The sequence below is a fragment of the Prinia subflava genome, chromosome 1, assembly GCF_021018805.1.
Source record: "Prinia subflava isolate CZ2003 ecotype Zambia chromosome 1, Cam_Psub_1.2, whole genome shotgun sequence".
Taxonomy (NCBI): domain Eukaryota; kingdom Metazoa; phylum Chordata; class Aves; order Passeriformes; family Cisticolidae; genus Prinia; species Prinia subflava.
The window spans coordinates 126,367,956-126,380,561 of NC_086247.1; the positions used below are offsets into that span (position 1 = coordinate 126,367,956).

The 12,606-nt window shown below is 42.2% G+C and overlaps 1 protein-coding gene across 1 annotated transcript in view; it reads right to left on the bottom strand.

The window, feature by feature from the left end:
* SCIN (scinderin) overlaps positions 1-12,263 on the bottom strand; it is a 49,373-nt gene extending 37,110 nt beyond the window's left edge. Inside the window, exons 1-3 of the mRNA XM_063411412.1 lie at positions 12,003-12,263; positions 8,189-8,343; positions 6,543-6,704 (exon numbers count right to left, since the gene is read on the bottom strand). Coding sequence (XP_063267482.1) covers positions 6,543-6,704; positions 8,189-8,343; positions 12,003-12,201 — 516 coding nt within the window. The 5' untranslated portion in view covers positions 12,202-12,263. The remainder of the gene's footprint in view (positions 1-6,542; positions 6,705-8,188; positions 8,344-12,002) is intronic.
* Between the last annotated feature and the right edge of the window lie 343 nt (positions 12,264-12,606).

The following is a 12,606-nucleotide window of genomic DNA, read 5'->3' on the forward strand; positions in this document are numbered from 1 at the left end:
CTTTAACACTTATAGGTCCAGCTACTTTTCTGTGTACCAGTAGGGGCGAGGAGAAACTTTCCAGTCCATGGAATATGAAGAAAAATCCTGAATTTAACTGAATTGGGGGCAAAAGGACTTAATTTTTTTTTCCCCTCTGTCTGATGATTTTGAGACTATAGCAACTTCCAGAATGCTGGCATTTACACTGCTGGAGTAACTGGTTCACAGATTTACAGAAAAATTAAGAAGCTTACTTACCAAAATACACATTGTATAGACAGAACAACATTTTAATGCTGTTAATAAGTCTGTAAAGTTAATAAAGAACCTAAGCACTTTAGTTCTTCAAGCTCAGCTACTTGTTTGGCAGCTCCCTGCTGCAGCATGAGCAATAGTTTAACTCTCAGCTGGGGGAAACGGGGGAAGAGGTCAGTTGTAGGAGAAACATGTGAATGGAAAAACAACATGAGTCAGTTGTTGGAGCCAGGGAAAGCAACTAGAAATGTATGGTGATGAACTGCAAAATGCAAGAATCTGCTCTTCCAGGCCTGTTTATACCTTAACAATGACTTTATTCAAGCATTTAATACGCCTGTTGTGAATACTGCTTTATCCAATGGAAGAGAAGCAAAGCCATCTAAAAGCATCTAAAAGAAATAGTGAGGGAAGATTACAGAAGCCACCAAGACAACTGTGCTTAAGGTTGCAATGTGATGCTGAATCATACTCTGTGATCATAATCATAAAGCAAGTATCTGCTATCTTGCTCTTTAAAAAGCAGAAGTTACTTTTCTTTTTGTAAACATAATTTAATCTATACTAAGTTGTTATGAAAAGCAGCTGTCATAAATAGCCAGCCTTTTTGCCTGATGTATTTCTTCTTTGTTGCAAGGCAGCAATTTTTCTTCTTCTGACATACTTTCTATGTCCGGTGTTCTCATAGGAACACACTGACAGATACATGATGACAACTCTGTTCAGTCTCATACTTTTGAGTTCTAACCTCATAATTTTCATTTGGATCCATGAAACCCTTAAGAAATACATACACGGATTGCTAGATAGCACAAGTTGTTTCTAAGAATATTATAGGCTCTTACATTTCAAATCAGTCACCTTTTGGCTGTTTATAAATCAGTTAATACAGGAATAGTAAGAATGGAGAACTGAGTACAGTTTACCTTCAATCTTCATTTACCTTGAACTACAGTGATAACTCACTGTAGCTCACCCATCTGCACTCACATCACCTCACCCATCTGCACTCTTCCTTTGGGAGAAGGGTGATGTTCTGCATGCAGAACTTTTATTGTACTGACAAAACTTTCCAGCTGCAATCAGGCCCAAGCTCAAACCTCAGTGGCAGATATCACACATTGCCCTTCACCCTCTTATTTCAACAACTGTCTCTTAATTTCTTCAAGAAGGCTGAGCAGTGCACAGCTCTCTGCCTGCCCTTTGCAGTCACCTAACTCATGGCACTGCTGCTGTCTCCCATCAAGAGATTAATCAGACAGAGAGAATCAAGTCTTACATTCCACAAAGCTCTATCCAAACATGCACAGAGAATAATTTTGCTGGTCACCAAGGATACAACTTCCGACAGCCTTCATACAGCAGGGCATCCCAAACTGAGTTGGGAGGCATTCAGTAAAATCAGCTGATCAATTAATGTTGTTTTATTTCATTGTTACTCCCATTATTTCTGCTCCATGTTTTGATAACTACCCAAATTATTGAAACATCTCAACATTCCAATTTCAAAAATAACCAGCATACACCAATACACACAGGCTTAATTTCATAATACTGGCAAGTTTCCTTCCCACTTTAAACAAGGAAAATTGACAAAAGATATGAAAGTCTTTAGCATATCTTACCATAAATATACACATATACAGTATATTTACATATTCATCTAGATAAATACTAAAATAGTCTAAAAACTGTATATACGTAATTCAGTAAATGGCACAGTGATTCATCTTTTCTCTTGCCTTCTGTGATCATTTTCCTTGTTCTCCTGCTCCTTGCTGTTTTGAGAATTGTTTTGGTGATGAAGGAAGAAAAAGGATTGTGTCTAAGGGGAGAAGGCTGGAGGATGGGGTGAAACAGAGACCTGCAACTGGAGGTAAAGGGGAGCACAGAGCAAGGCCAGGCACTTTAAGAAGTTTAAGAATTGTCTAACCCATCCTGGTGCCTCTCAGGTGGGATACCAGCAATAGTTCAGGACAGCACTGGAAGGGCCTTGAGGGGAAGGTGTATGAGGATCAGGCCTTGGTCTGATCAGGCCCGAGGTCACTTGGCCTGTTCAGCCTGGAGGAGACTGAGGGAAGACCTCATTGCAGTCTATAATTTCCTCCTGAGGGGAAGAGGAGGGGCAGACACTGATCTCTTCTCTCTGGTGTCCAGTGACAGGACCTGAGGAAATGGCCTGAAGTTGTATCAGAGGAGTTTAGGTTGGATATTAGAAAGAGGTTCTTCATCCAGACAGTGGTTGGGCACTGGAATGGGCTCCTCAGGGACATGGTCACAGGACCAAGCCTGACGGAGTTCAAGAGGAATCTGGACAATGCTCTCAGGCACGTCGTGTGATTCTTGGGGCTGCCCTGTGTGGGACTAAGAGTTTGACTTTCCAATCCTTGCGGGTTCCTTCCAGCTTAGTGTATTCTGTGATTGTGTGGCAGAAAATAACAGCTCCTGGGGGCTCTTGAGCAGAGCGGTGCCTGGACAAGATGCACTAAGCAGCACCCAAACAAAGTAAGGTGTGCTCTGCTCCAGGCCTTCTCAGAAACTGCCCTGCACCTGTCTTGCCTGCCCAAAGGCTCCCTTACAGAGAGATTCCCAGGTTCAAAGAGGTGTCATGGAAATCCCACGTAGAAAAAACACCCCAAATTAAATTAGGGTCTGGCATGCCAGCACTCTCCTGGTTCACTCACTCTAGGTCAGTACAGTCACAGCTCTCAGTTCATGGTGTTACAGAAGACTGCTTGACCAAAAGGTCTTCACACATTTCCCACAGATAACAACTCCCCTCATAGCACAGACAGCGCTTTCTCTGCCTTCTGCAGCTATTTTCACTTAGAGCCAAGAGAGTTCAAAAGAAGCAAGGTGAAACCTGGGTGGGGTATTTGAAGTGCTGTAAATGTGGTTTAGTAACAGATTAGCCAAGGTGCTCTGCGAGTTGTGCACACAGTCCCATGGGGTCCCAACCACTTTCAAGAGAGGGGTCAGGAGACAGGCAGCTAGATATAACATTATTTTTTGATCTTATTTCCAGCCAAGGTTTGACTTCAATAACTTAGAAGGCTGGATCAAGACAGAATAACCTTCATTGAAGGTCAGGTTGAACAGGGCTCAGAGCAACCTCAGCTTGTTGAAGATCTCCCTGCTCATTACAGGGGGAGTTGATCTAGATGACCTTTAAAGGTCCCTTCCAACCAAAACTATTCAATGATCTAGGTATGAGATAAACAGCAGAACTTGAACTGTAAATATGTGAACCTGGCTTAAAATGCCCACACACACTTTTTGCTTAAAGCATTATCCCATAAAGGAAATCCTAGTGATAAGTAATGATTTTATTCCTACCCATTATTATCTTTCATAATTTTCCCTTATCTGTTCAAACCATAAGTTTAAAATACTGCAGTAATTGAGCTCAATGGGAAAACTGAAATTATTTTTTATATTAGATAAGTGGCTTGATAAAATATAACAGGAAATGGACAGCACAAGCAATTTTTCAGTGCCACAGAGACCATCTTTCTGGTTAGCTAAGAGACTGAGGAAAGTAAATTTTGGAAATTCATCTTATTTGACACACTAAAATAATTTGATATTAAAAGCATGTATCATAAGCTCATTATTTTATGCAATTACTGCCCATTATTCTTAGACAATGAGTCGGCAGTGGTCTGCAATAAATCCCAAGACTCAAAAGCAACCCTATTCAAGATTAATTTTATTTCAATTGTTAAGTAAAGGAATCTACTTTAGCCAAAATACTTTTCAAAGGAACCCTAAATTCAATTAAGAGCTCGAGTAAAGACTCATAAAGCATCGCCCATTTACAGTGGGCCTCTAGTCATGGAAAATTTCAGTGTGAAATACAGTTATTTCAGCTTGAAATATAGTTATAAAACGTGAGCAAGGTTTCTCCTGTGACACTGTATTTTCTATTACACCCCTGTATTTAGAGGTACTTCACTAGACTTGTACATCTTCATCCTGAACTATGTCACACATTTTCATCTCCCACAAGCATGGTCTGGTTTATGCAATAACTTGTGACTATGAATATCTAGATGCTAAACCACTTCTTTTCTTAACTTCTTAGTACATCCAGAAAAACCCATCTCTCACACAACTGACATGAGAAGACCAAAAACTGTTTTAGTCATGACATTTGACTGACATTTCCCATAGAATGGCCAAAAAAAAAAAATAAATCTAGATATTGTTCACATCTAATATTTCTTCCTGCAAAGGCACAGTGTTGCTTGACCTCTGTCCTCTGTCTTGTCAAACAGTCAATCAGAAACCGGTGATGTTACACTAAAAAAAGTAAAAGGCTCCCAAATGTACATTCTGTATCAGATAAAGACTCTAAAGCCATATTACATTTAAATTGCTTAGTAACAGCACTTTCCTCTCACTAAAAGGGGAGAGGGCCCCAAGCTATACATTTAACACTGCAATAGACCCGTAGTGCATTTCATCAGTGTCACTGCCATGCCTGCAGTGTGGCCTGAGTAATTACTCAAGGTCATCTGGATCACTGCAGTACAATTAGGGTCAGAACAAGTTGAATTCATGGAGTACACCCAGTTCCACAGCATGTCCATGAGAAGTTAACTCCAGAAAATGCAAGCCCAATTACAGCCTTATTGCAAAAGCAACATTTTCTAGCAATGTTTAGTTCCAAACTTTCCACCTCCCATGGGTTAACTCTGAAAGAGAATGGATGATTTAGGTCTTCTATGCAAAGTGACATGGAGAGATTACTTTGGATATTGATCACCAGGCTGTTCCAGATGATTAACCACATTGATGTAAGAGGAATAGGATCGTATTCAAAAAATACTATTTGGTGTTCCATCTGAAGGCTGTGAAGCATAATAGAAATCAAAGACATATTGGTATCAAGAAGCTGCATTGATTATCTTCAACTGTCACGCTAGGGGACACTTTCAGAGAAAAAGCCAAATGCACACCATGAATTCAGAAGAGCCCTTTTTTCAATAGGTCAGGGGAACTCAGATCTTAAAGCAGCTGACAACTTCCTTGTGAAACACTACAGTTAAAATCAACTGCAGATAAACTATTTCCTTTCACATGCTTTCCATTTTATACATGTGAGTATATCAGGCATGGGACTAATTTCAAATTAGTAACTAGTATCTAATTAGTGTGTGGGAACCTTAAAAATCCCCTCAGGGAAACTTCCAGGTTTTGCCCTGGAAGAATATGTACCATAGTTTCCTTGCCTAGGCTGAGAGGACTTCCCCCATGGTGCCCTGCAGAACTACTGCCAATCTGTCCTGGATTGGTTCCCCCACTGGCCACTTGACCCTGCTCTCCCCAGCTGTTTGTCCCTCATCCCCCCACAGGTTTGCTGCACCTGTGCCCTCAGACCATTGGTTTCTGACCCCGTACTTAAGCCAGGGCAGTCCACATGGTCCTTTGTCCCTGATGTCCCTTCAGTGCCAGGAATAAATCTCTGCGGGAACTGAGTCATGCAAAGACCCTTCCTGTCTGTCCTCTGTTGAGGCCTCTGTGTGTGCATGGACTTGAAATGGCTGCTCCTGTGGCCTGCTCTGAGCAGCTTCTGAAGGAGACACTCCGAGAAGGGAGCAGCATTTCTCCATCCTGCCGCAATGCTACAAGAGTGGACTACATCCCAGCTGCTACTCTTAGTGTCAGGAGGTCTTAGCATGTACTCTGAGGTGACAGCAATACACTTTAAGCCATTTGAAGCAAGCAGAATTATTTTCTCTTACATGTTGATATTCTTCTGTGCTGTGTCTACTTGTTTTCAGCAGAAAACCTTGAAGCACAAGATTGCTTCTCAAGTGATCTCTTGAAATATTCGAGCAGTTTTATAATCACTTTTGCAGCTATTTCTTTAGGGTCAATTGTCACTACCAAAGTTTGATGATTATGAAAAAGTGCTCTTAAGAGTATGGTTGAATCTGTGTTCTGCTTTGAACACTAGCACTGATCCCATTCATCTGGTAGAGAGTGCCAAAGTCAAACTAGACTTGGAGTGAACTGTTTAAGCTGTTCAAACACCAGTAGTGAAAAATCCCAATGCCTTGAATGGGAAAGAGAGCTGTTTCTTGAGGGATAATCTGTGTGAAGTGTGATAACACTTCAGGAAATATTTAGGGCAGTTTGAAATCTTTCAAGTAGTGTGACACTAAAACTAATTTTCTAAAGCAGATTCTTTCTGCTGGTTCACATGAGTGACAAAATCAATTTTGCATCTTAGGGGATGACTCAAACATTGGAAAGGATGCAACTCCTATTTTCAGTGTTTTGCTCTAGAAAATACTTACATTTCCAAGGTCAATAATGAAACAATCTCCTTTGTTGAAGCTGGTCCAAGCTAGGGGGACTTCTGTAGCTCTTACAACTCTCCGGCCCTTGATATGCAGCAGCCTCTGGGCACTCAGATCATTAGTAACAACATGATTAAATCCAGAGGCCACACCACCTGCCTGAATAAAATAAAACATACAGCTTTATTTCAGCTTCATTTCTGCAAAGGTACTATTGTTTTTTCTACAGATGAGGAGATAGCAGTGGAAAAAAATGGTTTATGTAGTGAGAAGCAAGCCAAAGTAACATACTGTTTTAGAGTGCTGACCACAGATCAGATAGACACAACTGATGCTGAACTCTCAGGTGTGAGCCTTTAGCCAAGGGAGCAGACGTCGCCCTCCCTCAAAGGGTTTTCAGATAAACAGCAAAAGTGAAAGCACAGAATTACAGCACTCTCCAGCCTCCTTCAGAGGATGAGATAATACTGAACACCATTGTTAGGACAAAAGTCATGGACTGAGGAAAAGCAGAGAAATATGCTGCTCCTTCTGAAGTTTTCCAAACTTGAATCTCAGAGGTCCTGGTAGTTTTAGTCCCTAGTTACATGTAGATGGATGGATAAGTGCACAGCAGCTCTGTAATTTTATGAAAGGAGTATTTGCAACTTAAGAGTTAACCTGGCAAAGGAGTACTAAACTAGGGGAAGTGAGAGCAAACTTTATTTACAATCTGTGAGTGTAAATAGAAGCCTAATCCGGTAAACTGGCTTGGATGTCTGCCTTTGTGAGGCAGCATTCTCCACTCCTCTGGGAGACCCAGACCTTGTGTTGGAACAGAGAGTGGCTCTTGAAACCACACACACAAAAAAAATCTAAAATGTAAATGTTTGGGTATGTCACTGCCAACCTCACTTATGCAGAGTTAAAAGCTTGGTTGTGTAGGCAAAGAGAAGTTACAGACATTCATCATGGGTATAAAAAGGGTTGAATGAGCCATGGCTCCCAGAGCTTCTACTATGGAGATATTCTCAGGAGATACATTACTTTATTCTTTTAAAAACCCCACAGATGTAGCATAAAAAAAGTTACTTTTCAGCTATTCAGCTTCTGGAAGTGACACAAGAACACTGACACTACATCATTCCAAAAGCTAAAATTGTTCAAAAAAATTTGGGAGATTATTTTATCTATTTCAGAAAAAAACTGCAGTAGGACTGCAAAAGCATAATTTTTAGATTCAAGTGAAGTTCTGATCTTTTCCACTCTATTCATATTTCTAACTACTGCAGAACACTAGGTTCTGCATTTGACAAAAATATTTGGTCTGCAAGACAGAAATTATTTCTGTGAGATTTAACACCTCCCAGACACAGAGGTGAGCTCCCTTAGACACACAAGTATGAACTTTTAGGACAGCTTTATTTTGGGGAAAAAAAATTAGGAAAGGTTTTCATATACCAGAGGAGGGACTGACAAACAAGCTGCTGCTTTCTGTACAAACACTGAGACTCCTACAGTTTAAGATGGGTAGTTCAGATGTAAACCCACAAAGCATTAATAAACTATTTTTTAAATCTCCATTTACAAAGAAAAACATTTGATTTTTATGTAGGGAAAAACGTTACATACAATTTCAGAATATATTTTGACAGATTCTTTACCCTGTATTTAATTCCTCCTTTGAAGTAACCCACAAACTCAGTAGACTCATATCCTTGAATTTCTCTACTCTGCACAGGCTTTCCTCCTAGATGGTCATCCATTTGAACAGCAAAGATAGCTGCAGCTGTGCTTTCATCCTGGGTGCAGTCTTTCCCTGAAATAAGAGGAAATATGTCAATAAATCATTAATATAATTTTCAATTCAGTTGGAGGAATTGTTTTTTGGAACAATTGGGCACTGCCTTCAGCAGGTTGCATAACCCATGTTTATGTGGAAACAAATCACTGAATCACAATCTTGTTCACCACCAAATAACATGAACTTCCAGACCATTTCTTGACTACTTGTAGAACTGCATTCATAAGGAAAAAAAGAGTGAAAAAGAGTGAAGTTCATCTTCTCTTAGAATCTTCAAACAAAAGAATAATTTAATTGAGTTTAGCATGCCAAGTGTCAGTTGTAATGATTTTTGGACCTTTAGCAGAAGTTCAAAGAAAGAAAGGTCATGTGAATGGATTGTCTGGATAGTAAAACATATATTTATTCTAAGAAAAACTCACCAAGCCATAATGCCAAAATAATTCAAAAGCAGTCCTCTTGACACTATAATGCAAGCAAGATATTTTGCCTGGTAGTTCTGGGATAAAGAGAAGCAGCTTTGGGGCTCAGCTTCATGAGGTCACACTTTTGTATCTTACAGAAATTTGCCTATTCCCAAGACTGTGGCAAAACAGCCTCTTGATCTGGTGTGCTAGATGCCTGTACATGCCAAAAACAGGATGTATATTAAACCAAAGATTTTAATTTGATTAATATTTTCAGCAGTTTTAATTGTTTCAAGAAAAGTACAAATAGAATCCAGTCTAAAAAGCCAGGCTTCTCAGTAACTATAGAAGAAAAAGGAAAGGTAAGGTCTTCCATTTGGTTCCAAATCAATCCATGATAGAACTTGCCTTGTTCAATATGCTTTCTCAGACCTGGGTACCACCTTAAAGTTGGTGGTAAGGTTTTGGAGGTTTTAGGGATGTTTTGTTTCTTTTTCTAATTAGGGGAAATCATATCCATTAAGACTAGATCCTTCTAAATTATTACCTGCAATTACAGAATAGGGTTCAGGGTTAAAGAAAAATGGTTTTTGAACAGAGGCAGAGATAAGAACTACTATCAGACTTGGTCTCATAGCTGTTAGGCAATAAAATACTCAGTGAAACTCCATTAAAAAAATCTAGTGAGCATCAGTCCAAGCATAAGTTACTCAAGCTTGTATGAAAACCAGATTTACCTTACAGTCTAAGGCACAAACAGCTACAAATAAGCCAGAGCATAAAGGAAAATAAGCCAAGTTTTTACCAAACAGATACTGGCTCACATGGACAGATCTTATGACTTCATCTCTGGGAACAAGGATTAAAAAACAGTCAAAAACCATCATGAATGATTTGATTAAAGTTACTAAGTGGGGTATAGCCAATCTCACTCACAAGTAGTTTCGTATTGGCACAGGGAATGATGTTTCCACTACTGAGAGTTTCAAGTCCAGACAGCTCCCTTAGGATTAGTACAGCTACTAAAGCTTCTCTCAAGTGCCAGTAGAGACACCTGAGTCAGGATGTCTGAGCAATGTTAAAAGTGGATTTTAACAGCTGCAGCAAAACAGATCCACATTGATTGTTTGGCCATGCCAACAATGTTGATACACCCAGGTGAGCTTGCTCAGAAATTATCCAACCTCAACAGCATCTCAGTGTATGTGAGATACTTGGTGAAACAGTGGCTTTCCCACAGGAAACTTCAGCATGGCAGAATAACCATGGGGTCACTTTCCCCATAAGATGCCAGTCACAGCTGAAGACTGCCAGCACACTGAGGTCACAGACCAACCTCCTATGGTCCAAACCTTCTTTTAACCCCTAGGGGGTGCCTAAGCAAGGAATCAGGAGGACCTTTGCCACTATGTAATAGGAAAGTTTGATGTTTGGGATCTTTTTTGCTGGTTAGAATCTATTCACACTCACAGTCACCATATGTGGCTGCCACAATAGCATACCACAGATGACAAGCAGAAGTAGGACTGCGTTACCAAATGGCAAGGCCCTTGTAAGTACCTAAGACCAAAGTCTGCAGTGTTTCCCTCATCAAAAGAATTCTCTCTTTATATCCCAAAGTCTGAGTGATAGTGACTGCTGGAGCTATGCAGAGACACCTATAGGAAGTCTTCACAAAGACCCTGTTGTGATCTTCCTGGCCCACAGGTTATATAGTCTTTGCTTATAAGGGGAAAGTCTGGTCTACACAGCAGCAGTGTGAACCAGTTAAAAATATCCAAATGATTCTGAGTGTGACTGGCTCTCCCAGTACACCTTGTCTGAAATCCTGGTCTCCTGTTGCTATTACATGTGCAGCAGTGTCTGAGATTTTTCCACCCTGCTGCTGAAGTATCTTGCAAGCCAAAGGGATTTGCCAGCACTGAGCCTGCCTGCTGCCACCCTGCCAGCTGCACAACCGTGGGTGCCCAGATCACCTGAAGCCTTTTAGGCTATCTAGACAGCACCACATCAGCACAGCATGTGCATCAGTGTGTAAACTAAACCTCTTTAGCCACCAGCAATGAGGTTTCAATTGCTGCAGATGGCAGTGACATCTACCTTCCCTCCCCAAGAGCCGCAAACCATCCTTACATCACTCCCTGGGATGTGTCTACTAAACGTTCACTAAGACATGAGTAGTTCCAGCTTCATTAACAAAGGTCTACACAGCCAAACCCTACTACTAATTAGCAGCACTGCTGACAGAAAAGTCTCTGAAGAAATTCACTCACACTGCCATCTATGACTATACTCTTACCAGAGACAGACACTACCCTGCTTGCCAGCTGGAAAACTCCAAAGACATGCAAAACTCAGCACTCAAACATTTATGCAGAAACAATCCCAGCTTAATCTGCAATTATTTTTCAATGCATGCAAAAGTACAATGAGAACTGCAGCAACTCAAGCACATTAATGTTAATACACCTATCTTTATGTGCATTCATTGAGATGACTGCCTACAAACGGGAACCTGGTGAAACAAGAAAAAAGTAATAAGTTTCAGACAGCTAAAGAGCAATCACTGTGGCAGGATGACTCTGTGGCCAGATGGGAAAGTCACATGAAACCCACAGGAGATGAGGAAGTCACGTAAAACACAACCTTATATCAGGCTTCAAATTTGATATAAAGTGGGCTAGTCATGGTGGAAGGCAAAAGCTATCAGCCCAGTTCCAATCCCAGTAGGCTGTCAGACTGATATTAACGAGGTTTTAAAGAAAACCTGTTGTCTTTGCATGTGATCTCTGTACCAAAAGAAAGCAAAATTAATCTAGCTGGAAAAAGCACACCCAGACAGTAACCAGCGCAACAACACAAGAGGTGGCCAAGAAGACATTTTCATCCAAATGGAAAAAGAAAACTCAAGAAAATATGAGTGAAGGCAGGATTTCACTCCAGAACCTCTGTCGGGCGCAGCCAAGATTTCACTTTAACACTTCAGTACTTTTCCAAACCAACACCACAAAGTGAGCAAGCTTCCCCCTTTCTGCCATACCCCACTGTCCCACACTCAGTCCCTCAGCATCAGAAGGGATGACGCTTGGCACCACCCTGATCCTTGGTGGCAGCCCCACTTCTGTCTCCACCTCGAGTACCCCTCTGGGAAGCCTCGCACCCGCAGCCTTACTGAGAAGGGCAGGGCAAACCCCGTCCGCGACGCCGCGGAGCCGGCGAGCCCGTCGGCGGCAGGGTGGGCACTGCGGGCTCGCCCCTCGCTCCTACCGAGCCAGTAGTGCAGGCGGTAGGCGACGCTGGTCCCGCGGCGCTCCGTGCGCAGCACCAGGTACGCGTCCCCAACGAAGAAGTCGCCGTGGCAGCTCGGGGGCACCGGCACCAGCTCCAGGCGCTCAACGCGCCACACCTGCAGCCCACTCTGCTGCCCGGCCTCGGCGAAGGCCGGCGAGGGCCGCTCGGGAGCCATGGCTGGAAGCGGGGAGCGCGGGGAGCCTCGCACGGCCCGTTTATAGCGGCGGGCGGGGCGCGGCGGGGCCGGCCGCGGGCGGGTGCGGAGCGCGCTGTGCGGGGATGCGCCCGGCCCGGCCCGCCCCTTCCAGCGGCGCCCGGCCCGCCTCGGCTGTCCTTAAATTACTCGTTCTTAACACGCCTGTGAAACAAAATCCCTTTTGCTTCGGTGCCCAGCGCCATAGCAGGGGTGTTACAAAAAAAAAATCAGCCACCCTCACTGCAAACAGAGAACGTTTCTGTAGTCTAAAATAAAAGGTGAAAATCCCAGAAAAGACAAGAAGGAAAAACAAGCGGGCTAATCCAGTGTCTGCGGATGTTGTAGCGTTGTGCTGTTTGCTTCTATAATTATCACATCTGCCTT